Source organism: Enhydra lutris, unplaced genomic scaffold, assembly GCF_002288905.1.
Source record: "Enhydra lutris kenyoni isolate GAN:26980312 unplaced genomic scaffold, ASM228890v2 scaffoldscaffold38, whole genome shotgun sequence".
Taxonomy (NCBI): domain Eukaryota; kingdom Metazoa; phylum Chordata; class Mammalia; order Carnivora; family Mustelidae; genus Enhydra; species Enhydra lutris.
In genome coordinates, this window is record NW_019154122.1 from 68,072 (window position 1) to 94,831 (window position 26,760).

General features: G+C 48.2%; 1 protein-coding gene across 3 annotated transcripts in view; it reads right to left on the bottom strand.

The window, feature by feature from the left end:
• The window catches only part of LOC111154896 (AT-rich interaction domain 1A), a 69,351-nt gene that overhangs the window by 6,617 nt on the left and 35,974 nt on the right, over positions 1-26,760 (bottom strand). For 2 of the 3 annotated variants that reach the window (XM_022514842.1, XM_022514844.1), the window contains exons 5-17: positions 10,491-10,731; positions 10,118-10,207; positions 9,435-9,602; positions 8,465-8,777; positions 7,165-7,310; positions 6,963-7,072; positions 5,528-5,737; positions 2,832-3,039; positions 1,352-1,484; positions 1,002-1,177; positions 501-651; positions 285-419; positions 104-200 (exon numbers count right to left, since the gene is read on the bottom strand). In XM_022514842.1, the coding sequence (XP_022370550.1) occupies positions 104-200; positions 285-419; positions 501-651; positions 1,002-1,177; positions 1,352-1,484; positions 2,832-3,039; positions 5,528-5,737; positions 6,963-7,072; positions 7,165-7,310; positions 8,465-8,777; positions 9,435-9,602; positions 10,118-10,207; positions 10,491-10,731 (2,178 nt within the window). The remainder of the gene's footprint in view (positions 1-103; positions 201-284; positions 420-500; positions 652-1,001; positions 1,178-1,351; positions 1,485-2,831; positions 3,040-5,527; positions 5,738-6,962; positions 7,073-7,164; positions 7,311-8,464; positions 8,778-9,434; positions 9,603-10,117; positions 10,208-10,490; positions 10,732-26,760) is intronic. The other variant, XM_022514843.1, reaches the window with a different exon arrangement.

The window sequence follows — 26,760 nt, forward strand, 5'->3', positions numbered from 1 at the left end:
AAAACCGAAGTATCTAGAGCAAGCCCTTCTTACACTTTTCAACTTAGGCCTCGAATCGGCTCCTAAGGGGAACCTGTGTGTCAGTGCGCCCTGCTGTCCTCACCTGCTGCTGCTGCTGATACATGGTGGTCTGCTGGCTGGGGAAGGGGCTGCCGGAAGGGGTGCCTTGAGTGGAGAACTGATTGCCATAGGAATCATGTCTGTAGGAGGGAGAGAATCAGAGGATCAGGGTGGGAAATGGCAAAGCCTGAGCCACAGAGACACTGACACCAGCCTTCCCTCACCGTTGCTGCTGCTGCTGCTGCTGCGGGGGGTAGCGGCTGGGAGAATACATCCCCGAGTCTGGGTTGGAAGGCATGAGATTCGGCTGTGGGGCTCCAGTGCCCATGTTTCCCTCGGGTCCTATTCCAGGCTCCGTCCTAAACACAATTGGAGAAGTGGACTGAGTCCACAACAGCTGTGGGGTGCTGGGGTGGGACAGGAGCAGGGGTCATGCTCACCTCACTCTGTCATAAGGACCTCCATAGGGATAGTGCTGTCGCGGTCCCATCGCCACATTTCCCAGCCCAGGGCCGGCAGCTCGGCTGTAGGGGTCTCCCATTCCGCCATTGGGGCCCTGCCCTGAGGACATGAAGGGATCGCTCCCTGGCGCTGCACGTAGAAAGGAAAGCAGTGAGCAAACTGGTAAAGCCAGCAAGCCTAGCAACACACACCTTGCCTGCCCCAAAGACCAAGCCCTCTTCAGGACTTCGGCTTGTTCCTACGGTTTCCCTGACAGGTTGAGAAGAGATCTAAAGAGGCTCCAATCAGCAAAGAGCTCCTACTTGTTGAGGTGTGATGAGGTGTGGCCAGGGAGAGGGAGACAAGGAAGGAGGTAAGGACGAAGAGTGGTACTTAGGTCTGGAAAGGCCATATCTCCAAGAATGGCTTGACAAGAACAATCCTGAACCGCTCAAGATATCCCCCCATTTCCCTGGCTCTGTCCTCACGCAGTTGGTCACCTTTCCTCATGCCGCCATAAGGATCCTTATTTGGCTCGTAGGACATGCGCCCCATCATGTCAGAGGTATTCATACTGGGCTGGTACCCAGGATTTGGAGTCATGGAATTCCGCTTCTGGAATGTGGGGTCACTTCCATCAGGAAAGGCATCCTGGATCCCAACCGAATTGCTCCTGCTCCAGAGTGAGGAAAGCCAATTAAACCCCCAATAAAGCAATTCCTCCAGTAAGCAGGGCGCGTGAGAGTCCTTGGCTGGGCGGGCAGAGCAGGGACGCCTCGGGCTGCACAGAAAGCTCCTGCAGTTCCGCCCAGGTCCTCCCCAAGCCCCTTGCCCCTGCTCCTGGCCTTACCTCATGCCTGGCAAGGGCGGGATCTGACTGTGTGGTGTGGATGCTGGAGTTGGTGGCTTCAGGTCTCCTCCTTCTGCCATGGAACTGCTAGTTGACTGAGGTGTCTGTGGCCCCTGCATAGACCCAGATCCCGCTGTGGATAGAGATGTGGGGTGAGCCGGCAAGTCTTTAACTCTCACAGAAATACACAAATGCCCTGGGGTCTCCTTCGAAAGGATCGTTATAAGGCTAAAGCTGGGCTTCTTTAAACTTTGAATCGCCCTTCTCAGCAGGGGATATGTAAGGCCAGGTAATAAAGAAGGGAATTTGAGTTTTCCTTTCCTTTCCTTTCCTTTTTTTTTTTTTTTTTTACAAAGCCTCCGTGCCCACTGTGGATTCTGATGTGGGGTTTAAACTCATGACTCTGATCAAGACCTCAGCTGAGAACAAGAGTCGGATGCTTAACTGACTGAGCCGCCCAGGTGCCCCGGGGAATCGGGAGGTTTCTGTTGCTCCTTGCTACTGTTCACATCTGGAGACGAGGAGTAGCGTGGAGATGCCATCACCATGCTAGGGATTTCCTTGAGTCTCTGCCAGCTTCCCTGACTACTTTTCTTTACTTCCCCAAGGACCATGTCTAACCTACTAAACCCTATAATGCTGGTGTACAAGTTGCCTGTCAGAGCCCCTGGAATCCTAGGTAGGAAGGCTCCATCTTGTCCCAGACCTGCAGTGTACTTTAGGAACCTAGGAGCTCCCACTCAACAAACATCTAGCACAGTGTCACCTCTCAGGTTTCAATGTTCCTCCAAGCTGATGCGAGCAGAACTACCAGTAATTAATGTTTCCATGAGTTACCATTCCCAGCAGCAGATATCCCACTGCTTAGGCCTCCCCAGCTGATGAGTCATCTCAGGCACTCATTACACCCTCAGAGGTCAACACCAGGGCACATGTGTTTACACCCACCTTCTAGGAGCCCTGGCCTTCTTCCCTCCCCATGCTTGCTCAGGCCCCAGCCTCCTCTCAGAAAGGAGGGTGGGCAGAGGCACTCCCATCAGTGAGTTCCATTCATATCCCCTCCCCAACCCCTCCTTCCCATTCATTAGCATCTCCGCTCCCTGGGGAATTCAGGGCTCTAGTCTCAGCTGCATTCTAAGGCGCTGACATCAGTGGGCCAAAGCTCCCAGATGGCCCTGCCTCACTGTGATTTGTCAGACTTCCCCACTCCTCTGGTGTCCCTCCTACTCGCTAGTTTACAAACATTTGGCAAGATGCCAGGTGCACAACGAAAATTAAAACTTAAGGGCTGCTACAGACTACCTCTCAAGGGAGTCGCCACTGGCCGCTGCTCTTCAGTTCGATCACCACGGTAAGGCCTGGCATAGGGCAGGGCAGAGCAGCCGTCCCTAGGGCCAGGCACTGCTGCATAAAGGAGCCTGGACCCTTGAATGCTACCTGTGAAGGGTGAGCCTTAGTGGGCTGCGCACCCAATCCTTACCAGGAGAGGGAGGCTGGATCTTGGGCTGGGACTTCTTGGAATCAGCAGCTGCAAAGATGTCTGGGGGAGGGTCTTCTCCCCGTTCAATCTTGCACTCAAAGGCATAGAGACACTGGATGTACTGCTTTTTCAAGGAGCTGGCAGCACTGCTTGAGGTGCCCACGTTGAGGTTGGTCGCAAGTTCCCGCCATTTTTTGTTCTTGTTGACCTGTACAACCAACCAGAAGAGTCGAGGGCCATCTTCCACCTGGTCTTCCTGCTCACAAGCCCCAAACCCTGTCAGGCTACCAGGCAGTCATCTCTCATGGAATTGCAGTTAACCAACCAAAGTTAAGCCCCCTTGGTGCAGAGTCCACAAAAAATGTTAAATCCATGGCTAGCTTCCCTCTACCCTCAGCAGGCTCTATCCACAGATCACAGCAACTAGCAGACAGTGCTTATTCAAAAAAGGGCAGATTTCACATCACTATTAATGGGAGAGAACAGAATTCAGAAGGTATGATGCTTAACACAAGTACAGTACTGAAAAGGGCTGTGCAAGTCACCATCAGATCCAAACCCCTTCAAAGGCAACAATAAAAATCAACATTTTCCAAAATGGAGGCATGGCAGTATCAGCTACCACTCTGCTTGACTTACTTCATCAAACTGGAAGTTTTCATATCTGGGGTGTTTCCTCGTTGTAGGGCTCTTTGCAAATTTTACATTCTTGTGTCTCTGCTGTCCCGCTTCTCAGTGACATGTCACAAACTACAAGCTCCCTTTCCTCACCGTCACTGTCCTGGTTGTCCAGGAGACCCTTCAGGCCCTCTAACTTCTCTGTGCCCTCTGTGCCTCCCTCTCCTGGCCAGTCTACACTTGTCTCCTTTCCTAAGCTTCAGGACACACTGACCAAGACCATTCCCCAATCCCTACAATTAGATGGTCTTGCTGCTCTAGCCAGGCAGGTTTCCTTCTTCATGTATTCTTATGCTTACTCATCCACCTCGAAGGCTGGGAACACCAGCTTTCTAGTCCCAGACCACATAGGAAGCTCAACATGCTGTGGTCTGTCTGCTGACCTGGTACCTACGATACTGGAGAGAAGAGTGAGAAGAAAAGAGAGGGACAACCTAGATGGTGGGGAGGTGACCAGGAACACTTCCAGAGCAGGCTACCATCTGAGCTGAAGCCTGAAGGTCGGAGATGGTGCTGGCCAGGTATATTCCAGACTCTCCTATATCCGTGCCATGCAGGCCGGTCAACTGAATGACCCCCTCCTCTACCTACACCCTACTAAGCCTTCACAAGAGGCTCAGGACTCATCTCCTGCCTTCTTGGAAGCTTCAAAAACTAACTCTCTCCTCTGAACTCACACTGTCTTTAGCATTCAATTACATCCTAGCCCCTAAAAGGATGGCATCCTTTCGCCAACCGGAAGACAGGCGCAGGCTTCGGGATTCCCTCTGGACCGCATCCTAGGTCCAGTGAATCCAGAAGCCCATCCAATTGAAAGTATGCCGAACCTAACCCGACGCCCCCTCCCTTTCTCTACAGGCAGGAGAAGCCCGTTTTGGAGAATTCAATACCGGGGAGAATGACAGGAATAAGCCCAGGGTCACCTCAGAAGCCTGCTGTGGCTTTGCTTCCCACGCCAGTTATGTGGCGGTGTGCACGTGTCTTGTTTTGTTTTGTTTTCCTTTGTGGGGGAGGGGAATAAAGCCTGAAGGGAGAAGGAATTCATAACTGACTGTTGGTTGGCTTCATTCCAATCACTTTCTTTTCTGCTGGTGACAGCTGTTTTCCTCTTCTGATTTAGAAGGTTTGGAATACGTCTCTCCCCGCCACGCCTCCCCCTGAGCTCAGCCACAAACTCAGATCCAACAGCAGGCTCCTGATCTGATGACTACAGAACACACATAGGAGGAAAGTTTGCAAAGCACAGCACTGCCTCAACTCTTTGCCTCCTGGGCTGAGTGTGAAGCAAAGCTCTAAGGCCTCAGAGCAGGGGCAAGGCTCAGGAAGGGATTCAGTTCAGAGGTTTTTAGCACAGACTAATGCATTCACGTCGGTATGCCATATGGAGCACCTAAACACAACTGCCCCACCTACTTCATCCCTCATAAGCTATTTCTATCAAATAGCTCCTGAAATCCCATCTTCACTGGGATTGGAAGGAAAGGGTCAGCAACTACTCTGGCTATGCCCATACCATCTTACAGACCAATTTACATGGCAGGCATCTTGCTGCAAGCTTTGGGTGTTAGTTCTAGCTTCTGATGGTCTAGCAGGAGACACACTCTCCCTACTCTACAAGTAAGAAGGTCAGGGCTCAGAATGGTCATACACCTTGATTAAGGTCACATGTGTTGTTAAGTGGCTAAGAAAGAATTCAAAACCAGACCCGTCTTTCCAAACCATGTCCTTGCTTACTATGCCAAACTGCCTCCCGCATGTTCCCCATCTTTGCGCCCCAGTGAGACCCTAGACATATGGTGGTAAGCTCAATGCTAATACATCATTCTACCCAGGCAGGTCTCAGCCTTCTGTCTTTATCTTATCTTCTAGAAGCCCTGTGCTTCCAGTCTGTCAGTATGTGCCTCAGAGAGCAGGAGACGGTGATGTCCCTGTGGGAGGCTTGGCACCAGGTGAAGCCACTGAGTACCTAGAGAGAGGCTTGTTGAAACCACAGAGGAAGCCAAGTGCTAGGCACTCACCTGAGTCAATCCACCAATCTCCTTCACAGACACATAGAGGCGATAGAGGTCCAGAGGTTTCCTACCCACAGCAGGCAGATTTGTCATGCCCATGGCCTTCTCCTCCGTGAAGGCCAGATAACGGTCCACCCACATCTTCCTCTCAGGCTCACCACCCAGCTCATACAACTTGGTGATCTTCTCATTGGTTGTAGTAGAAGAACTGGATTTCTGGAAGGGGCAGGTCAAGATTCATAGGAACCGGTCAGATTCAAAGCCTATGCTAAGGGTGGTCTCAGAAGTCCTTTGATTAGGGCAGTGGTAAAGCTTCTTATTCTGGGGCAGTCACTAACATGTACCTTGCCTTCTGCAAGGTCAAAAGACCAAATGGGAGCTAGAAATTCTTCCCGTAAAGGAAGGAAGCTAACATTGCCTATGTATTATGCACTGGGTGCCATGCTAGATGCCTTTATATATTAAGCATTATTAATTATCCTCCTCTTGAAAGATAAGGAAGCAGGCACAAGGAGCCCGTTCCTAAAGCTCACTGCTCTTAAGTAGCAGAGCTAAGTGTCAAACCCTTATACACCTGACAACAGTGTCACTATACTACCCGCGCGCTATTACCCAGGAGCCTGGGCATGCTGTCAGAGACTGTTTCAGAGAACTCAAGAAATTCAAAACGTGATTTCGAGACAATGGGATGGACTCAAATGAAAAGAAATTTCCTCCTGTCAAGAAAGGAAGGGTCTTCCTAACCTGCCTGAAAGGCTCTGGATGTTAATTGTCCTGTCCCAGACAGGAGGATGGCTACGAGGGCCTGAGAGCCAGAGGTGAGGGTCCACAGAATGTGGAAGCTGTACATTTTTATTTCCCCTGCTTTACGAGATAGGGAAAATGGGGTGTGACAAAGGGCAGAAATGTCTCGAACACTGAGCAGGTCCCCAGACTGCCATACAACCCAACAGACAGCACACTCAGGACCATCCTACTGGGAGGCCAGCAAGGACCCAAACCCCCACCTGCCTCATCCTCCTCTTTATAGAACACAGGGCACCAACCATTCCTGCTGCTCGGAGGAAGGTCCAGGAAGAGAAGAGCAACTAGTTGCCCATGGCACACACCACCTACCAATGCATGAGGACAGGGTGCACAGTTTCCCAAAGGGCAATACAGAGAATTCTACACTGCAGGCCTGGCATTTCCTCTATCACACGACAGCTTTGAGAACATTGTGTTATTTCTATCAGGACCCTTTAGGCTAACTGAAATCTAATTCAATGAGCTATTAGCCTGGGACCCTCCCTTCATGATTAGAAGAGGCAAGAGCAGACTTTTCTGAGATCTAATCCGTGTCATAAAAGGCTAGAGTCTAGTCACCTTCTTTTCTTTTTCCTTCCTATCCCTGGAGAGGATGGGACAGAGAGGTGAGAGGAGTCAGGATATAAATCATTACCTTGGATTTGGATTCTGTCTTGGGTGTCCCATCTGCCTTATTGTTCATTTTGGTGGCTGGAGTTAACTTGACATCCCCAAGGCCCATCATCTCTGGGCTGGCTGCCATCCCTATAAAAAAGAAAAAAGATCACAAGTCCAGTACGTTTGACATGAAGATCATTCTAGAAGAAATTCCTGGGTGAGCAAAGGCTTGGACTTACCTGCTGAATTGTTGGCCATGGTCCCACCCATGGGATACGGGGGTCCCTGAGGGTTGATCATGCCAGCCATACTATTAATCCCTTGTCCGTAGGGAGGTCCAGTTCCCATCATGCCCCCCTGATTCATATTGGGGTAGCCTGGTGGCCTGAGGAAGAAGATGGAAAGTGAGAGACAAGAGTTAGAGACACTGAGCTTTCAGATTTGGACCTGAGCTAAATAGAGTTTGTGAGCCAAGATCATCTAGTAAGGCTTAAAAGGAAAAAGTTTATGGGTTTCCTAAACCATAACCATGTACCACCTGACCTAGACATTCCTATCTACTACCTCCCATGAAAGGTTCTAAGATGGTTCAGGCTCCAAACAGGAAACCATAGCTCAATTTTAAAGGATACAATCCTTGAAGAAGGGACCCCTACCGTGTCTCTTAAGTACCACCTTCCTCCAGGCACTTCCAGTGTCAAATGTGTTTCCATTTAAGGGCCCTCTCTACGGCAAAAGGCCTAGATTTTACCACTTTGTCATGTCAAATCCCAACCAATCTGGACCCCTCACGGCATAGCACCTGGACGTGCTTTCTTGATGGACCTACTGCTCTACGCTTCCATCATTCTGAAGTACTACCAAACCCATCTCTTTACCACTAATTACCCTATTCTACCTTAGTTCATCAGCATTCCAGTAAGACAAGAGTCACTGTAAGAACTGTAGCCACCAACAATGGGGTACACAGACAGAGCCTTCAAAAGCCAATGGAATCATATTCACTGAAGTGAACAGCCACCAAAGTGAGTGTCCAAGGAAGAATGGATGAATCTTCAAAGTCATTAAACCAAATCACATGAGCTCTCTGCACTTTAGTACCAGATTCAAACACAAAGAACCACAAAGAACAGTAGAGAAATGGCAAACCACAACCCTACCATCCTGCATTTCTCACACTACAGATCCAAGTCATGTGTATCATTAAAATCCCTTGGGAAACCAAAAAAACTAGATTGACAGAAGAAATAGAGAAGCTCTGAAAACTTATTTTACTCATCAAAATAAGCTATGCTTTATAAAGTTATTTACATACAATGTCTGGTCATGTGAAATTTGGTATCAACTGAAGATGCTTAAGAATCAGCACTTTTGTTGGTTTTCTTTCCACTGCAAGGAAACCCAGTTTTCTAAAGAGCTCTCAATAAAATACATATTTACCAAGATGGCATGGTTCAGATCCAGAAGCATCTCAACAACCCAAATAACTTTGAAGTTTATTTCCTTCTGCTGACACCCTCTTCACTTCCTAGGCCTTACCTGTTTTGGATAGAGTTGGCAGCAACATGCATGGCGACAGCAGTTTCTTGAGTTTTCCGGTTCATGCCCCCTGGTGGGGGACACATCCCTGACCCAACCTGAGGTGGCATATTGGCCATGTTAGGGCCATAAGGCCGGTTGCCCATGGAGGCATGACTTATTCTCCCTGGAGGGAGTGTGCCATAAGGTGGGATGCCAGGTTGCCCATGCATCTGACCTCCAGCACCCATAGGGTTCATGCTTCCGGCCATGCCTGCACTGGGGTAGTTAGCATTGGGCAAGGCGTTATAGTTTGGCTGCCTGGGGTAGCCTCCTGGGAAGGAAAGAAGAAGAGAAGACACAGAGACTGGTTAGTGATTCACTAGCAATTCCTTAATCTTGCTCAGCTCTAAAACTCCAAAGATAATAAATGAGAGGAATCACTCGCTATTTGATTTGATAAAAGACCAACTTCATTGCAGCCTTCACCCCATTTGGAAAAAAAAGGGGGGGGTGGAGAGGCAAGGAACACAGAAAGGCAGGCCTCAGTTGTCCTCTCATCCTCAAGCCAGCGCAGCACAGAGCAAGGCTGGCTGGCAGGCAAGAGTGGCTTTGCTGCTACCCCGGCCCCTCACCTCCCAGAACTCCTTCCTTTCTACATAGGTAATCCGCCATCTCTCCCGTGCTCTGCTGAGACATTCAGCTTTAGATCTGTCCAGGGCTCATTTTGAGCAAAGATACATTCTATTAGGACTAATTTACTTTAATGGCCATTAAGTGTCTGCCCAGTCTTGGGCAAAACGCCTTCTCCCTATTTTACAGATGAAAGAGAGGCTCAGGGATATTCAGGGACTTTCCCAGGGTGATAGTCCTGCCTTATTTTAGGGCCTGGCTTTGGTGGATTTAAGGCAAAGGGCAGTCCTACTCTTAAAACCCAGAGACCAGTGTATGTATACACCTCTATGTACTCCTGACTGGGTAGCATACTCACCCTGTGGGCCATACTGACTCCCCTGGGGACCGTAGCTCCCCATGGAGTTCTGCTGGTAGGAGCCCATGCCTGTGTGCATCTGTCCACCTGAAGGCTGACGCGGAGATAAGGCCGAGCCGGGCTGAGGGGAACTGTACTGGGGCATCTGGGGGTTCCTCTGCATGTAACCTATTTGTGGGGAGTGTCCATATATTATTACCTCAGTACGATGAGAACAAATGTTGTCCCTTATCATAGGACCTCACCACCTACATTTTCTTTAGCAACTACTTGCACAAAGTCTGTATCTTATTTGCTATATAATTATGTGCTCTCTTAGGCACCCTTCAAAGTGACATAGCCATTAACCAGGGCATGGCAACTGTTTCTACTAAATGCGGGTCTGAAAGACAAACAGCACTGACAACAAAATGGGACAGCATTTAAAGAGTAAAGATTTGATGTCGAGTCTTCAGTATTTGCTGACCAAATTAGATACCGTGTAGGGAGGAATTCAACAGAACACAAACAATGAAAAACACAATACTGGAGCCACCAGCGTGGTCAAGCCCTTTCTAACTTCACGATTCACTGCTGGGACTGTCCTAAGCTTCCTTGTCATACAGTTCTCCAAAAACTATTGCACAGGATAACCAAACAGCTCCCTTAAACTTCCACACCTCCCTGAAAGCCCAGGGTCTTACCTCGATCTTGGGCAATGCTCGATTGGTTCATGGAAGGATGCATGATGCTGTCCGACTGGCCACTGGGTGGCCGAGGTGGCATCTGGTTGCCTGCTCCAAACACAGAAAGAAGCCAATCATGGCTAAGCCTGGAAATTCTAGCTAGGAGATCATTTCAGAGCTGAAAATGGCTTCTGGCAAGGCTAAATCTCCCAATACCACATACACAGAAGGACCCCACCAAGGGGATCCCACCTCTCTTCTTCGAATGCTGAAGGGAAACTTCGTAGACATGAACCAGAGATGCTCTTTGTGGCAGGGGAAGGCTGGGGCCCTGCAATCACTGGGGGCCAGTCCCTTTACCCTCTCCCCGAAGTCCAGCACTTGAAGGTACCTGGCACTGCAGCAGGCGAGAGTGGTCCTGAGCGAGACTGAGCAACACTGGCGGGGGAGCCAACAGGGGATGGGGAGGGGCCTCGGATGCCAGGCAGGTGAGGGGAGGTATGAGGAGAGAAAGGAGACTGAGCTGGATTACTCTGCTCTCCTTGGCTGCTGGAAATCCCTGATGTGCTCACTCCAGGGCTCAGAGCTCCTTCTGTCCCCATTGGGAGATCGTCTATTGAACCAGACAGATCCTGAAACACATACAAGGATATAGATTAGCAATGTTAGGCAGAAAGACTCTTCCTTCAACAGTTGTACTACACAATTAATACTTTCCCTAGACAACCAAGAGCAAACACACTGCACAAGTTATGTAGTCATGATACTAAAGCTTACAGATGGCAAACTATTCAGAGTCAGATAGAAAATATCTTAGACTCTGAGCCTTTAGTCTTTGTCACAACTATTCAACTCTGCCACCATAGTGCAAAAGCAGTCACAGATAATACATCAAAAAATTCGTGGACTGTGTTCTAATAAAACTTTATTTATAAAAACAAGTAACTAGGGGCGCCTGGGTGGCTCAGTGGGTTAAGTCTCTGCCTCTGGCCTGGGTCATGATCTCAGGGTCCTGAGATTGAGCCCCACATGGGGCTCTCTGCTTAGCAGGGAGCCTGGTTCCTCCTCTCTCTGCCTGCCTCTCTGCCTACTTGTGATCTCTCTGTGTCAAATAAATAAAATCTTTAAAAAAAAACTAAAAACAAAACAAAATAAGTAACTAGCCCATAAGCTGTAGTTTGCTGACCCATGGTCTATCTACCAGAGCAGATCATCCAGCACTTTGATCTTCTTTCTTGTCCCCAACATCTATAGTTGTAAGAAAGCTGCTCTTTCAGTAAGGCTTTAGTTCTTTCCGATGGGGAAACTTAACAAAACACTACCAGGATGGCACCAGGAGCTAGCTACAGGAGAGTGTTAAACAAGTCTGGGCAATGTTCATGGATCCCCTCTCCATCAGATTCTTAAAACCTACATTTACCAAGGACACACTTGCTCCAAGTTACCACACTGTAAACATAAAGGGTAGGACGTGGGAAAGGGATATATTGCATAGGAAAGGTAATTCCTTAACTGCCAAGGAGATTTGGAACTATATTCCCAACAACTGGCCCACAACAGGGATGAACAAATGCTTACCAACTGAACAAATCAGTTTTCCTCCTAGCTTTTTCAGCGATAACTTGATGTTTATTGGGGGGCTTTGCTTACCTTGAATTCATCAGTGAAGAGTTCACTCTAGGTCAGTAAACTCCCAAGATTAGCAACCAGGAGCTCAACTGAGAAATGTTCACCACAGGAAATGCACACCCAGACCCAACCTCATTCTCTAGCAATATCACTGGTTCAACACCACACATTAACTTCAGGCTGGGAACTACCGTATGCTGAACAAAGGATGAGAGTTTTAGGTAGGCGCCCAGACCTGGGAAACACCTAATGGTGAAATGGTTAAAAAAGTTCTCTTAAAGAAATACACCTGAAGAGAAAGGAGATCCGAAATGGCCCGAGTTAAGTCCATTCTTATTCCTACAACAAGCTCAGCCTAAAAAGATTAGTTCAAGATGGCACTCATCCTGGAGTCTGACAGTAACATTGAAGGCCAGAGGGTATCTCTTGGGCTCTCCCCCCATTTATCAGGTTGGTTGGATTTCCTGCAAACCATCTGGTTACTTCACTAAGCTGGGAACATTCCTGCTGAGTTCTATGGGAATAAATCTTGCCCTGAAAGCAAGGCAGGCAGGTAAGTATGCATTTGTGCCTGTGTCCAGGTCTCTAGTGTTAGCTCAGAAGTCAGAAAATGCTAGCTTTCCTATAAGAAGCAGACCTAGCACACCATAGCATGCTTTAAATACTCAGTGAGAATTAGTCCCAGCATGGACAAGAAGGCTGTCCTGTAGGTAACACCAGAGGGTGTCTTTCCTTGCGAAGGACTGAAGTACCTGGAGCTCTGAGAAGCCCTGGGTTCATCCCGAGGAGGGAGGATTCCACTCTCATATGGAGGGCTAAGCTATACCAGGGACATCTGGTTTCTGATACAAGGAGAATAAACTCAAAGAGGCAGCAAGAAGACAAGAGAAGCCAGTGGTGTAGAGCTTGAAAGCCACTTGTTAGGCCTGGATCAGTAACAGAAACCAAAGCTCAATGCTCTCGTTCAGGGACCAATAGGTTCCATCAGCATTCCTTCCCCCAGTACCCATTCCTTACTGGTCTGCCAGCTCCCGTGATATGAACTACTTGCTTACAGAGAAAAGAAATCAGTGTGTTTTGAAGCAGAATAGGAATCAAAGGTCCATCCATAAGGACTTGGCCCTATTCAAATGGCTTTGGAAAATTAAGTGTTTTGAACACCTTTGTTTTTATTTATTTATTTACTTATGGGGGGGGAGAACACGAGCGTGCCCCTGCTTGCTTGCACATGTAAGTGTGGGGGGTGGGGGGCGAGGGAGGGGGAAAGAGAATCCTCAAGCAGACTTGCCGTGGAGGGCAGAGCCCCATGCAGGACTCAATCCCAGGACCCTGAGATCAGACCTGAGCCAAAACCAAGAGTCAGATGGTCAACTGAGCCATCCAGGTACCCCTGAATATTTCTGTTTCTAATTAAACAAAATAGGAATATTCTCATGGCAAAAACAGTTCAGACAGTATAGGTAAAGCCAAAGTTCCCCTCTGTTCAACTTGGTATACACCCTTGGAAATCTTCCGAGGAACTGAAGAGGGCGGGATGGGGGGCACCCAACAGCCCACCAAGCACTGCTATGGGTCAGGACAGGGCCTACGGACGGCTGCTTCGGCCACACTTCTGTTAAAAACCAGGTTCTCCACAGATCCACAAGTGAACGTGCTAGTCCGGCTGAGAGGTCCCAGGAGCATGAAGAAAACACTGGCGGCCACTGGGGCTCTCAGGACCCTCGGGGTCTCTGCAGCAGCAGCACGGTGGCCTCCCTCACAGAGGCACTCTGAGGAGCGCCGTCAGTTTTGGTAAAGTGCCCTGAGCTCCTTGGAGAAAAAGTGTTAAATAAACCACTGTCAACAGCAGCCCCACGTGGGCAGGGATGCCTGGGCACAGAGTAATAGTGGGGAAGGAAGCAGCGTTAATCTTCTTATCTCTCTGATTTGGTTGGTTTGAGGCCAATCTCTCAAACTGTCATTTTCAGCAGATGGCAACTGGTCAGCATGAGGGTAGTTGATTTAAAAGTTTTTTGTTTTTTTTTTTTGGGGGGGGGTGCCTGGGTGGCTCAGTTGTTAAGCATCTGCCTTTGGCTCAGGTCATGATCCTGGGGTCCTGGGAGGAACCCCACATCGGGCTTCCTGGTGGGCAGAAAGCCTGCTTCTTCCTCTCCCACTCCCCCTACCTGTGTTCTCTCCCTCGCTGTCTCTCTGTCAAATAAATAAATGAAATCTTTAAAAAAAAAAAAAAAGAGAGAGAGAGAGAGATTTTATTTATTTATTGGTGGGGCGAGAGCTAGGAAGAACTAGAGAGAACACAAGCGGGGGGGAGGGGCAGAGGGAGAGGGAGAAGTAGGCTCCCCACTGAGCAAGGAGCCTGATGTGGGACGCGAGCCCAGGACCCTGAGATCATGACCTGAGCCAAAGGCAGTCACTTAACCAAATGAGCCACCCAGGCGCCCGTGTTTTTTTTTTTTTTTTTTTTTTTTTAAGAACCAGAATGTTAGCATAGAAAGGGACAAATCATTTGCCATTTACCATTTGAGCATGTATAATGTGCCAGCCACTTTATGGAGTTCCTTAATTTTCTACTATTCTTGGAAGCAGGTACAACCACCACTGACACGCTCAAGATGCGCACACTGATGCTCAGAGGGATTGGGTTACACGCCCAAGTCACCCAACAAGTGAGCATCAGAAACTAGATTTTGAACCCAGGTCTGGTGAACCCCAAAGCCTATGTTCTCTCTCTCTCCATTATGCTGTGATACTATCCGGACTAAAAAAAAAAAAAAAAATACCACACCTTTGAGTTAGGAGACCAAGGCCTGGTTCTTGGTACTTATCAGTTATGGCCTTGGACAAGCTGGCAACAAGCTGGGCCTGGTTTTCTCAGTTACACAATAGGGGGACTGGACAAATCTGAGTTTGTGGTAACCCTGGGCCATATGCATGAAACTCCACTGGCACCATATGGTTGGGGCCATATGGAATATGCAGTACCAGCAGTTAACAGCCTGGAATGAGAGATATGACAACACATAAGCAGTGTAAGATGTAAGACATATCGATCAGTCCCAGTAGCTTAATCACGGTAAATGTCTTGAGAAATGGCAGGGCCTGGTGGGGAGGAAGACTCCAAAGTAAGTGTCTCCCCTCTACACGAACAGATATTGCTCTGAACTCCATGTCCTTTTATTACATGGGACACACCTCTGCTTTCTACCCCACAAAAAGCCAGTTTTTCAGGTCTTTTGTTCCACAAAAAGCCGGATGGCTGGTTGTTGAGTCAGACCTCAGTGTGCTGAACAAGTCTGACCTTCCACAACACACCTATCACACAAAGTTCAATCAGCCCAAGCCCCTACTCTCCCTGGCAGGGGCTACTTTTGCATTTCAAAACTCAGGGTGTCTTGGTTCTTCCTAAAAGGCCCACCTAACAGGTATCTTCCAGGAGGTCTATTGAAAGAACTGTAGCAATGCCCCTTAAGAGGAAAGATCTCTATTCCCAGGTTTGCTCTCTTCCAAGCATAATCCTGCTGAGAGATGGGAGGTGAGATCAGCCCACTCAGTGCCCTGCCAGCTCCAAGGAAGCAGCAGGGCCAGGGAGAATTTCCTCACGTGTTTCCAACGTGTTTCATGCATTTTATTGCTCATCTACCATGCAGATCAAAAGCGTTGGAGCAAGTCCAACTATTTCACACAGAATCTCACACTCCAGGCTGGCTACAGCCCCGAAAGCCTTCGTTTCTTCACTTGAAATACTGCCCAATGTTATTTTGGGATGTGACCTGATAGAGGAAGCCCATAGGGACTCCATGACGATAACCGTTCCAGCTGTGATTGGTTGCCCAGCCCCAGCAAGTGCCAGCATGGGTTTGTCAGGCTCTGCTGACAAACAGAACTCGGCAGCTAACACCTTCTCTTCACACCACAACAAAACCATGCCTGAAATCACACAGTCCATACCTCGTTGAGGGGAGGGAGGCTGGGGGAGGCCTGCTAGTGCTCTCACAGGAAGGGCTGCAAGTTCTAACATGAATTGGCTGCCTGATGAAGTACATTTTCAAGCAGGAAGATACTAGATCAGGGTTAGAGGAAGGGGGTTTAAACAGTCTCCTGACAGAGCCTGAGGATGACATCAGTTCATTCTGTCGAGCAGATTAAATAACATCAACAGGCAGGTCTAAAGAACAGGCTCATGAAAATGCTCAACTCAGGGTTTTCTCGTAAATTTGGATGAGTCCTCAAGAAATGGAGCTTTTGTTAACCCCCAGATGGAGTTCTTGTCCTCTTTCAGTTGAGAAGAGCTTCTGCCAAGTTGTGCTGACTACTGGCAGGGAAACCACCCACCAAGAGAACCAGGTAAATCCATATATACTTTTTTTTTTTAAGATTATTTTATTTATTTATTTGACACAGAGATCACAAATAGGCAGAGAGGTAGGCAGAGAGGGGGGGAGGCAGGCTCCCCGCTGAGCAGACAGCGTGATGCAGGGCTTGATCCCAGGACTCCAAGACCATGACCCGAGCTGAAGGCAGAGGCTCAACCCACTGAGCCACCCAGACGCCCCCCTACATATATACTAATAGGGGTGTGTGTGTGTTTGTGTTGGGAACCTTGCAATTCAGCCATACTCATTTAAATGACTTTTCCTAGAATGAAAGAAGCCCCAAGGCACAGCCTGAGATGACCAATCTGGATCTGCGCTGGCACTTCTCAGGTGCTCTCCGGCTGTGCACCTAACAGATCCATGGCCGCAGCAGGACGCTGCTCCCATGCAGGGGAGTGGGAGGAAATCCTGAAGAACACAGAAAAGGTTGGGAGACCTGACCCTTGAAGAAAGGCAGACAGCACTTCTGTCTGGAAAGGGGAGAAACTTCAAGTTTCTCAACTTCAAGTACAGCAAACACAAGGCAAATAAGTTTTGGAGAGACCTTGTTTTTCATAGAGACTTCCTTAAGCAACTTGTCAAGTGTCAGGGTCGAGAAGAGGCTACCTCTACCAAATACTTCTAAGAAATATTTAGTACAATAAAGCTTCATTTGTAGGTTCTCTTTCCCTCAGTCTTTGCTAAATGAAAGAAAGGGTAACCTGACCTCCCCGACTGGCAGGGACTCCAGAGTTATAGAACTCTGATGAGTGGTCACGGCCCAAGAGGTGAGCTGCCATCTCTGCCCAGGGAGCGGGCTAGCTGGTGCTGGTGAAATGGCAAGAATGAATTAATACACAGCATAGGCTGCCTCTTACTACTGGTGGTACTTTCGAGTCAGGGGCTAAGCAGGTGGTTGAGAAGGGGAAAGGAAAGACACAGAACCTGGCACCATCTTTCTAGCTTAGGACCAAACATCATCTCCTGCTTGAACTACACCCACCGTGCAGAACAGCAGAAACTGCTCTGGGAAAGAAAGGCTAAGAGAACTTGATTTCTTAACTCCTACCCCAAGTTTCCAAAAACGTATCACCATACTCCCTCTTCTCTTTTTCAACAATAGGCTATTATTTTGGGGGGATTAACGGGTCATTTCTTCCTGGTACCTTCTGGCTGCCTGATGGGGGATGCACAGTAAAGAAAGGTAGAACTCTTCTGGTCTCCAGAATGCTTTTCATGGGCCGACCTCCAAGAGGAAATCCCCTAAATCTACACATCAGAATTCATAAATAAAACTCAGGGAGACCAAATCTCTAAATCCAAAGGATGCTGGAAAGAGGAATAAAGGAAGTCTCTTTGTGTCTCCCTCTTGAAGGGAAGCCGAGCGGAACACAAATGTGTCACTCTTGTGTGCTTAGCCCTCAGGTACATGGCTAGCTCACACTTAATTCTTACAACCATTTTCTAGATGCAGGTTTCTTCCCTGTTTTACCAAAGCAAGAGCTCAGAAGTTAAACGATGGTGCGTGAGGACAGAGAGCTGTTACACAGAAGAACTCGAGTTCAAACCCACGTTGCTCTGATTCCAGAGCCTGCGTTCTTCCTACTGTAAGGTGGAAGCTTGCCGCTATCAGAAGCGAGGTTCCGTGCTCCGAAGTCTGGCCACAACCTGTGTCTGGACATACTGAGTGACTACTGCCACGGCTCTAACAAGTTAACCTCACTAGGCCTTGCTTGGTTCCTCTATAGAAATAAAGACCAGAACTAGATAATTTAACTCTACTAGACTACAATGCTACATACGCTCCTCTTGCCTAGTCACTTTTCCTATAAATTGTTCTTCCTTTCTAACCCTTCTTTCATGGTTTATTTCAAGTCAGCCCTTTCACTGGCTACACTAAATGGTTTAGTACATTTTCTCACCTGTGGGCCCTCAGAAGGGTACTTAATGTACATGGAATAGGGGGAAGGGGGGGAGTGACTTAGAATCTAGGGAGACCCTCAGTAAGCTAAGTCCCATGTAGGTTGTTACCTGCTGATATTCCTACTGAATGTGCTCTACCCCTATTATCGGGCGCAGGGGTGTGGCCCAAAGAGAGAAGTCAAAACATCCGTGGCCTCTAGATGGCCTCATCTCAGGCAATTTCAAATCTTCACCCAGCCCTGCTGTCACCCTTCCCAACTGCAGGACAATTAGGCCTTGTTTAGAGGGCCCATTCCCCAAACAAGCTTCAAACCCCTGTCCATAGCTGTGATCCACTGGGTGTGGGGGTCAGGGGAGGCACCAGAACTCTCCTCTAACACAGAAGGGTGGCCCATTTCCCAGTCACTGAAGAGAACTGGGTGGGAAGGCCAACTACTTGAAGTCAAGCTACAGGTGCTGTAAGACTAAAATCATTTTTGCTTTGGAGACAAGAAAAGCTTTGGGGGGACAAAGCCTCCACGGTCAGCACAACCTTCCTGGCCCTTCACCCCTCACCCAGGAGTGATGCTCAGAGTCCCTCCAAGGGGCTCCTCCTGGACCCACTGTTGCAGGACTGATGGCACTGTGCTGAATATGCCTGTGAGACCACAGCAGGACCTCATATGTTATTAGAGACCAGAAAAATGCCAGGCACACAAAAGACAACCTGTTTGAGAAGTTACTCAATGAATAATCTACTCAAAAGCATCCTCTGTAGACCTAATCTCTATCAGTCTTCTCTTTTTCCTTTAACCTTGATCCCCCCCCCCACCATAATCCCATACCTGAGCTCTAGACCTCCACATGGAGGAAGGGACTCTTGGGTGCTGACATCAAGGGAATAAACTCTCCTGTCTAAAACTGTCAAGTACAAGCCCGAGTAGGCCCTGGCCACTTGGGTAAGAGCAGCTGATTGAACTGCAGTGCGGGGAAGGAACGTCTGGAACGGAAGCTGTGGGGAGGCGGGCTCTGTGTCACTGGAGAAATTTCAATCTAATTACAAAAATACAAGAACCCGCTGTTCTAATCCACCTCAGCAAAATCTCTTGAGGCAGGTCTGCCCCTTTGGGTAGGGGCCGAGGGCGTTTCTGAGGTGAGAAAGGGGAGAAGAAAGACTGTGGGGCTGCCTGCACTCCTGCGGTGGGAGCCCCTGCACACAGCAGCTTGGCCACTGCCGCAGCCATTGATTTTCCAGGGGTCGATATTCTGCTACCACAGATCTGCTCGGCTAGAGGTTTAATCACATTGAGTGCTTCTGCTCAACATCTCCCCTGCGCTTCCCCCTCCCCAAACCAATAAAACAAACACCAAACACAAGCAGAGTTGGCAATGGGTAGATGTCTCTGGCCATAGCTGACCTCCAACCTCAGAAAATCCTAAATACCAGCTCCAAGGGAGCCAAAGCTACATGCGCAGTCCACACGAAGCTTCAGGGACAGACCCACAGGTGCCAGAGAACCTTTTAACCCTTCGAACAACACTCCCATACAGATCCTTCTAAGAATTCTGAGATTTTACATTAAAAACTCCCAGTTTCCCAACTCCTGAAAAAAATAGATCCTAGAACTCCCCACAGTGTAGCAATCATTGAAACCTTGTTTTCCAATTTTGTCACAGTCCCCACCAGGCCTGTAAAATACCATGTTACCGATCTGACCAACCTTGGACACACACCCCTCCTCTGCAAAGGCTTCTCACTTGGGTAAGGAGAGACTGTCTTATCTAGTCAGAAACAACCTCTTGGCCAAAAACGTACAGTGTCTTAAGGGTAACTAGCTAACAGACTCAAATCTGGGAAAAAAAAAAAAAAAACCAACCCTGAAACTGGGTCAGAGCTGGGCCTGAGTTAGAGCAGTCAAGAACAGTGCATATTTATGGAAAGGGGCTGTTCTAATCCCAGCAGGAAACAAGCACTGTAAAGCTCGAGAAAGCAAAGAAGTTAGGAACTCCCTACTTTCCCCAAGATAAGCATTTCCTGTTAGGAAAGTCAACCACATAGACCTTGTTCCACCAAGATCATCAGATGAAATCCTAGAACTTGAGCAAGGAAGGCAAGGGGAGGGGTCGAGGAAAGGGAAGAGGAAAGAAACACAGAAAAGAAGGCAGAGTTCTAGATATGAGAAGTGTAAGGGAGAGGGAACGTGTGGCCTTAGGCTTCCACCTCACCTAGCTACCCCTCAGCAACCAGAAAGCAAGCAAGGATGCAACGTGCGTAACTAGTTAAGGCAAGGTTGGCACTGTGCTGAGCACAGCTTAGACCAAGGTCCAGGGAGCTCAACAGCCTCCTGGGTTTGGTATTTAACCCCTAAATATGTATTTGCCAGTGGTCCTCCCTACCACGGCCTACTGGTCTAGATAAAATCCAAAGATCTGGGGGAAGGTATGCAACAAACAGATCTGAGAGTAGGGACTAAATAGCATCTTAAACCAGAACAGACAACCATCAACCCCAAAGGCCTTAAAACCAGAAGAACAACTCTGAACATAGGGAAAGACACAGTAAAGTTCTAAAAGTAGATGAGGGGAAAATGACCAAATATTCTTGATAACAGTTCCTCTGAATACTGACTGATTCAGTTTATTTGGAACTTGATTTTTCTCCTACCTTCCCCCGAATGTCAGGAAATTACCTTCACTTATCTCCGTAAACAATATTTAATATTCCTCCCACATCAAAGCTGGCCTTAAAGGGACAGGTTTGCCGACTTTCAGCTTGAGCCTTCAACTCTTAGTTTCCACTTTCAACAAGGCATGGCTTCTTAGCTTCCTTGGGAAAGGTCAAATGGGAAGCAAGCTAGCCGCTGGAAGGTGAGCTCCACCCAATGGCAATCAGAGACTATGTCACAATACCAGCCAATTCCGTGCTGACACCAAGTGGGGAAGATGGAAGAGCTTCGGGCTGTGGAAGTGGATGGAGCAAGAAAACAAGCCCAAGTCCCCAAAGACTGACTGCCAAATATATTAAAAACATGGAAAAAAGGCAACAGAACTAGCTCTATGCTTGATTTGTCAGGTATGTTAACAAAGCTCCATACCCCGAGGTCCTCCCCTCTGGACCCAGTTTGGTGGAACAGTTTCTCACTCTGGTGCAGGCGGGCCCTAGTGGTTCTGAAGGACAGCATATGTAGGAGGGCGTGGTTTATTTCTTGTTCAAAAAGCCCAAACACCCCTTTAGCCCTCAGGACAGATGAGACACAGCTTGGCAATCACACATCTGGGAGGCCCCGTTTTATTATTTTGTTGGGTCTTTTTGGAGAAGGACAATGGCAGAAGCTGGGGCATGCACTTCACTGAGGTAATCTCCCAAAGAGCGTGCAGAAGGTTTGAAAGCACCAACGGGTGCTCCTGGGTGGCTTGGTTGGTTAAGTGTCTGCCTTCAGCTCAGGTCGTGATCCCCGGGGTCCTGGGACTGAGCTGCACATCGGACTCCCTGCTCAGCGAGGAGTCTGTTTCTCCCTCCCCTCTTCTCCTGCTCATGCTCGCTCGCTGTCTCTCAAATAAAATCTTAAAAAGAAAAGGAAAAAAAAAGCACCAATAGGAGAGAAAGGGAAGTGGGGTGGGGGGTGGAAGAAAGCCATGATCACCAAGGCAACGGAGTTCATCCATATGCTGACTCAGGAATTGCAGGAAATTCTGGTTTTTGACGTTTCTTCCTTCCAAAGTATTTCCTACATCTTCCTGGAAAGTAGACCTAAATCCAGAAACTATAGTATCACACTACCTTTGCCTAAAAATCTCAGCCCCACATCTCTATATACCTCTTCTTCCTCTCCAAAGCGAATATGGCATTCTTCTTTCTCATAAAGGAGCTTTTCCCTGATCGTTTATAGGAGTTGGTCCTAATAGTAAAAGCACTGGACTGCAAGTCCAGAAACGGAATGTTTTCATTTACTGAATGACCTTGGGCAAGTCCTTTACCCTTTCTGGGTCTTAGGTTCCTCATATGTAAGGTTAGGGAGTAAGAGGAAGGGGTGTCATGTTTGTGTTAGTGTAGTGAACTTTCTGTGGACCAGCTCATGCTGTCTCCATTCTACTCTTTTTTTTTTTAAAAGATTTTATTTATTTATTTGATAGGAAGAGAGATCACAAGTAGGCAGAGAGGCAGGCAGAGAGAGAGGGGGGAAGAAGGCTCCCCCCTGAGCAGAGAGCCCAATGTGGGGGCTCGATCCCAGGACCCTAAGATCATGACCTGGGCTGAAGGCAGAGGTTTTTTTTTTTTTTAATTTTATTTATTCATTTGACAGACAGAGATCACAAGTAGGCAGAGAGGCAGGCTGAGAGAGAGAGGGGAAACAGGCTCCATGCTGAGAAGAGAGCGCGATTCGGTGCTTGATCCCAGGACCCTGGGATCACGATCTGAGCCGAAGGCAGAGGCTTTAACCCACTGAGCCACCCAGGCACTCCCATTCTACTCTTTTCTTAATTGCAGGGGTTAAAAAGCTAAAAACCATGTTTCCCAAAACCCCTTGTGAATGGGTTTAGATGTAATTCAGGTTCTACTAATTAGGAGCAAACTCAAGATTAGATCAAGGTATGGCAGAGACCATATTTCTGTCTCCTTCATTTGTTCCTGCAACAGCATTTTGGCTTCCTCTTCCAGTAAACTGGGTGCTGGTTCTGGTGGCAGCAGCTGCTCCTTCTTGACTCTAGCTTATGCATCCCTGGACAGCAGATGTAGCGCAATTAATATAATATGATAGTGGTTTAAAGGTAGGAGTTTCCCGGGTGGGTGAAATCTAGTTTTAGGTCCTCTCCTGAAGGACAAGCCTAGAGGACGCTTCCTCAATCTTTCTAGCAATTCTGTAAGCCCAAATCCCTATACTAAATCCCTCTCTATTCAACATACCTAGGCCTACGGTTCACTGTAGAAACCACTCCATCTGACGAGGGATTATCAGATGATCCCAAAAGAATCGTTATGAAGGAAGAAAGGAGAACAGAGTTATTCACAAGGCATGTTCTCTGCCAAGAAGGCATCTTCTCGGGAAAAACGGACAAGATGGAGGAGTTTTGAACTTTAAAATACATTTGTCCAGAACAACCTCCTTTAATTCTTCCCTTTTTTACAACCTCCCTGTACTTTCTCCCTCCCACTCTAATGCCAGAGTGGGGGTGGGGGGCTGCTGAACTGCTCACTCGGGACAGAAGGCTGAGTCAGCACATGCTTTCTTTCCATCTCTATACTCTCTGCAAGCTTTTATTCTGCTGAGGTAACACTACCTGCCCAACCCCATGTAAGTGTTCTCCGGACTTTAGGGAGGACTGGGCTAGACAAGGTACCAAGTATCTTCCGCAGCGGCGAGAAACACGTTTATAAGCTCCAGGTGATAAAGCAGCAGTCCTGATAGCCCCGAGCAGCTGGGGAGTGAAGACGGGTTTAACTGCCAAAGATCCCAGCCCATCTTCTTAGAGCAATTTCTGGTCTAAGCAATGAGCCACCAGCTTCCTGTAGCAGGGCTGGGGACAACCTGAAGAACAAGTTGGAATCCAAGGGGTATGGTTTGCTTGGTGGGAAGGAGGTACTTCCTGCCAGCCCTCAGAAGGGCAAACTCACCCCAGGGGCCATCACACCAGAAGTGAGGCTCAGTTCGTTTTCAGACTGAAGTTGTTCTGAAGAAAACAAAAGGTTCTAGCAAGAGGAATCTGTGTGAGACACACAGGCAGGAAGCAGAGCTGAGCCACCAGTGACTAGAATAGAAACAGGAAATGGGCCCAGGAACAAGCATACAGCAGTGCGGGGTGAGCTGCACAGGCTCCAGCAGGCACCAGGCAGTATCAGGGCCCGGCAGCGTGACTAAGATGGAGAAGCGGATTGGCCAGCCCTGCCCGAGAACCAGCCGGAGAACCAGCGTTTGAGAGAAGAGACGGCTACTTGCACAAAGCACACGCTGCTCTGAGCAGTCTGGGCAGATCTGACAGAGGGGGTGGGGATTTCCTTTCTGAGACTTTTTGAGAGCACCTGGGCTACAATTCAAGGGGAACAAGCACAGATACACAGTCAGATATAAAGAAAACAGGTCACCAACCTCAGAAAGGCCCAGGTTCTCTGAGTACCAAAATTGCCAGTGGCATTTTTGTTATTAGCCCCTTGAAAATAAGCCATCAAAAAAGCCTAAGCAAAAACTGTTGGCCTGTTTCCTTCTACCATGAAATGTGACAAAAGGCAACACAGTGTAAAATTTAAATCCTTCAAGCATTTCAATTTTTTAAGCCTTCAGAGGATTTCTGTCACTTCCCCCAGTAAACCTACACAAGCAGCAGGCCGCCAAGCTCATGGGCAGCAAGAACCTGGACTGCTCAGCACAGGCTTCCCGAGTAGTCGGCTGCCTGGCCCAGGTGTTGGATGTGGACCCAATGCCCATGCAGAGGCGCCTGCAGGATGCCAGGCCAACAGGAAGAAACTGGGGGAGTCCCAGAGAAAGTATTTCAGCTGGGTTTTGAAGCCGAAGCAGGAGTTTTGCCGGACATTAACAGAGCGGGAAGGTGGATGGGCAGACATCTTCAGTATGAAGACAATGGCAGGAAGGACTGGGGGCTGTGAGGAGCTTGAGGCGCGCCCGAGTGGCTGGAGATGAGGCTGCACAGGTCTGCTGGGAGCTGCAGGTGGCCCCACAAAGGGGTCTGGGCTGTAGGCATGGGGAACCAGGGCCCCCCAAAGCACCACAAAACAAGTGGTGGCGGTCTCCCCCTCCGATGCCCCCCACTCAGAGTATTTAAATGTTACTAGACACAGTCAGTAAAACTCATTGTATTCCAAAGTCCCCAGCTTGATATTCATCTGAAAATTTTACTCTCCGTTCTCAGGGTCTAACTCCTTGCTTCTAAACCATTAGACAAATGAATCACCTGGGGATCTTGTTAACACTGCTGGATTCAATAAACTGGGTGGGACCTGAGAACCTGTGGTTTTTTTTTTTTTTTTAAAGATTTTAATTAATTAATTTAATAAATAGAGAGAGAGAGAGAGACAGTGAGAGAGGGAACACAAACAGGGGGAGTGGGAGAGGGAGAAGCAGGCTTCTTGCCAAGCATTGAGCTTGACGCAGGGCTCGATCCCAGGACTCTGGGATCACGACCTGAGCAAAAGGCAGATGCCCAAGTCTGAGCCACTCAGATGCCCCAGAACCTGCATTTCTAAGACAATTCCCAGGTGACGTCTGTGCTGCTAGATAATGGACCACATTTTTTCAGTAACAAGGCTCTACCTGATTAACATTAGCCTTAATCAGGACACTGTGCTCTAAGAAGAAAGGCACAGAATAGGACTTGCTCCTGTCCAACTCAGGGGTAACCAAACTCTAGTCAGCTTTCCACTTTTTGAGGGGATTCCCTAGTTGGTTAGTTCCTCTAGCAGACCTGCCCTATGGACTTGGACATGTTCCCTCTCCCACCCTTCCCTGTACCACAGCTGCCCTTTTCACAACTCATCTGTCCCTCCCTGACAAGAAGTCCTGAGAAAACAAAAGTGAAATGGAAATCCTTTCAGAACAAGGCTGGTAAATATTAAATGGCAAAGGGGATGAAGCTTTTGGCTAAACTTGAATAGAGGATCAGATTGTCTTTCTTCTGCTGGGTGGGATGCTAGGGAAATATTTCATCTGAAATATCAGAGATAGAGAGCTGGATTCAAATCCTGATTCTGACCCTTAGTTTCTTCTAATATAAAAAAGGAGTGGTTACTCAGTACATTTGAATTCCCGCTCTTCTAAGAGGACTGGTGTTGCCTGTAAGCTCCCTTCCTGGCCTTACTACTGCCCTCTTAAGATTTGGATTCTACAGGAACAACATAGTTCCCTCCCATTTCCTCTTTTCAGATCACTGTAACCCAAGCTCTCTGGGTATGAGAACACCACAGTAGTAAAACATGAGTGCTAATAGCTACAGTTTTATTAAGTGAAATCTAAAGATGGGCTTGGAAATGCAAGTGATTTAAAAGAAAAAAGCAAAAAACTACAGATAATTTAATAGAGATTAAAAATGCTAATCCTATTCTCCACCTCATTCCCAGCATCAGTAACTTCCACGCCTACCTCACTAGAAGAAACAAGTATGATCCAGCTCTTCAATGGCAGCCTCTCAGACTTTTCCAGTCAAGGGTACAGTGTCCTTTGTGAGCTAACCCAGTGAGTGCCCTTGATTCCTTTCTTTCACAACTCCTAAAAGATAAGTCTGTTTATAATATTCTGCCAGCATCTTTACCCTTCAATCTACCTGCCTTATATACATGCGGGTCTTCAGATGAAGCAGAGGAATGCGGGCTGATTCAGCTGCCCCTTCCTTTCAATGCCTTTCAAGAATGCTCTTTACCTTTACGCCTTTCCCTTGTTCATTTCCTTTCCTCCAGTCCTCAGACATCAGGTCCTCTCCATACGTAAAAAGGAACCCCATAACGGGCTTCCTGACAAATCCAACTTTATATTCTCTGAACTATAAATGTGATGTGGAACCCCCCCCACCCTGGGCTTCCATAAATAGACACAACCCTTCCTGGTCCTCCTCCAAGCTGACCAGCTATCTGCTGGGCGCTCCTACCTGGTGACCACAGACACTGTCCAGGACTCCTACTGGCTCCTCCCTCCATAAGCCAGGGCCTCGGAGGCCTCCTTCATTCCACGGGTTAAGGATGAATCACTCCACAGACTGCTCTATGCTCTCTGACTTGACACAGACTCAGCTCTTATCCAAGGTGCAGTCTCCTGTCTCCAACTAGCAGCTAAG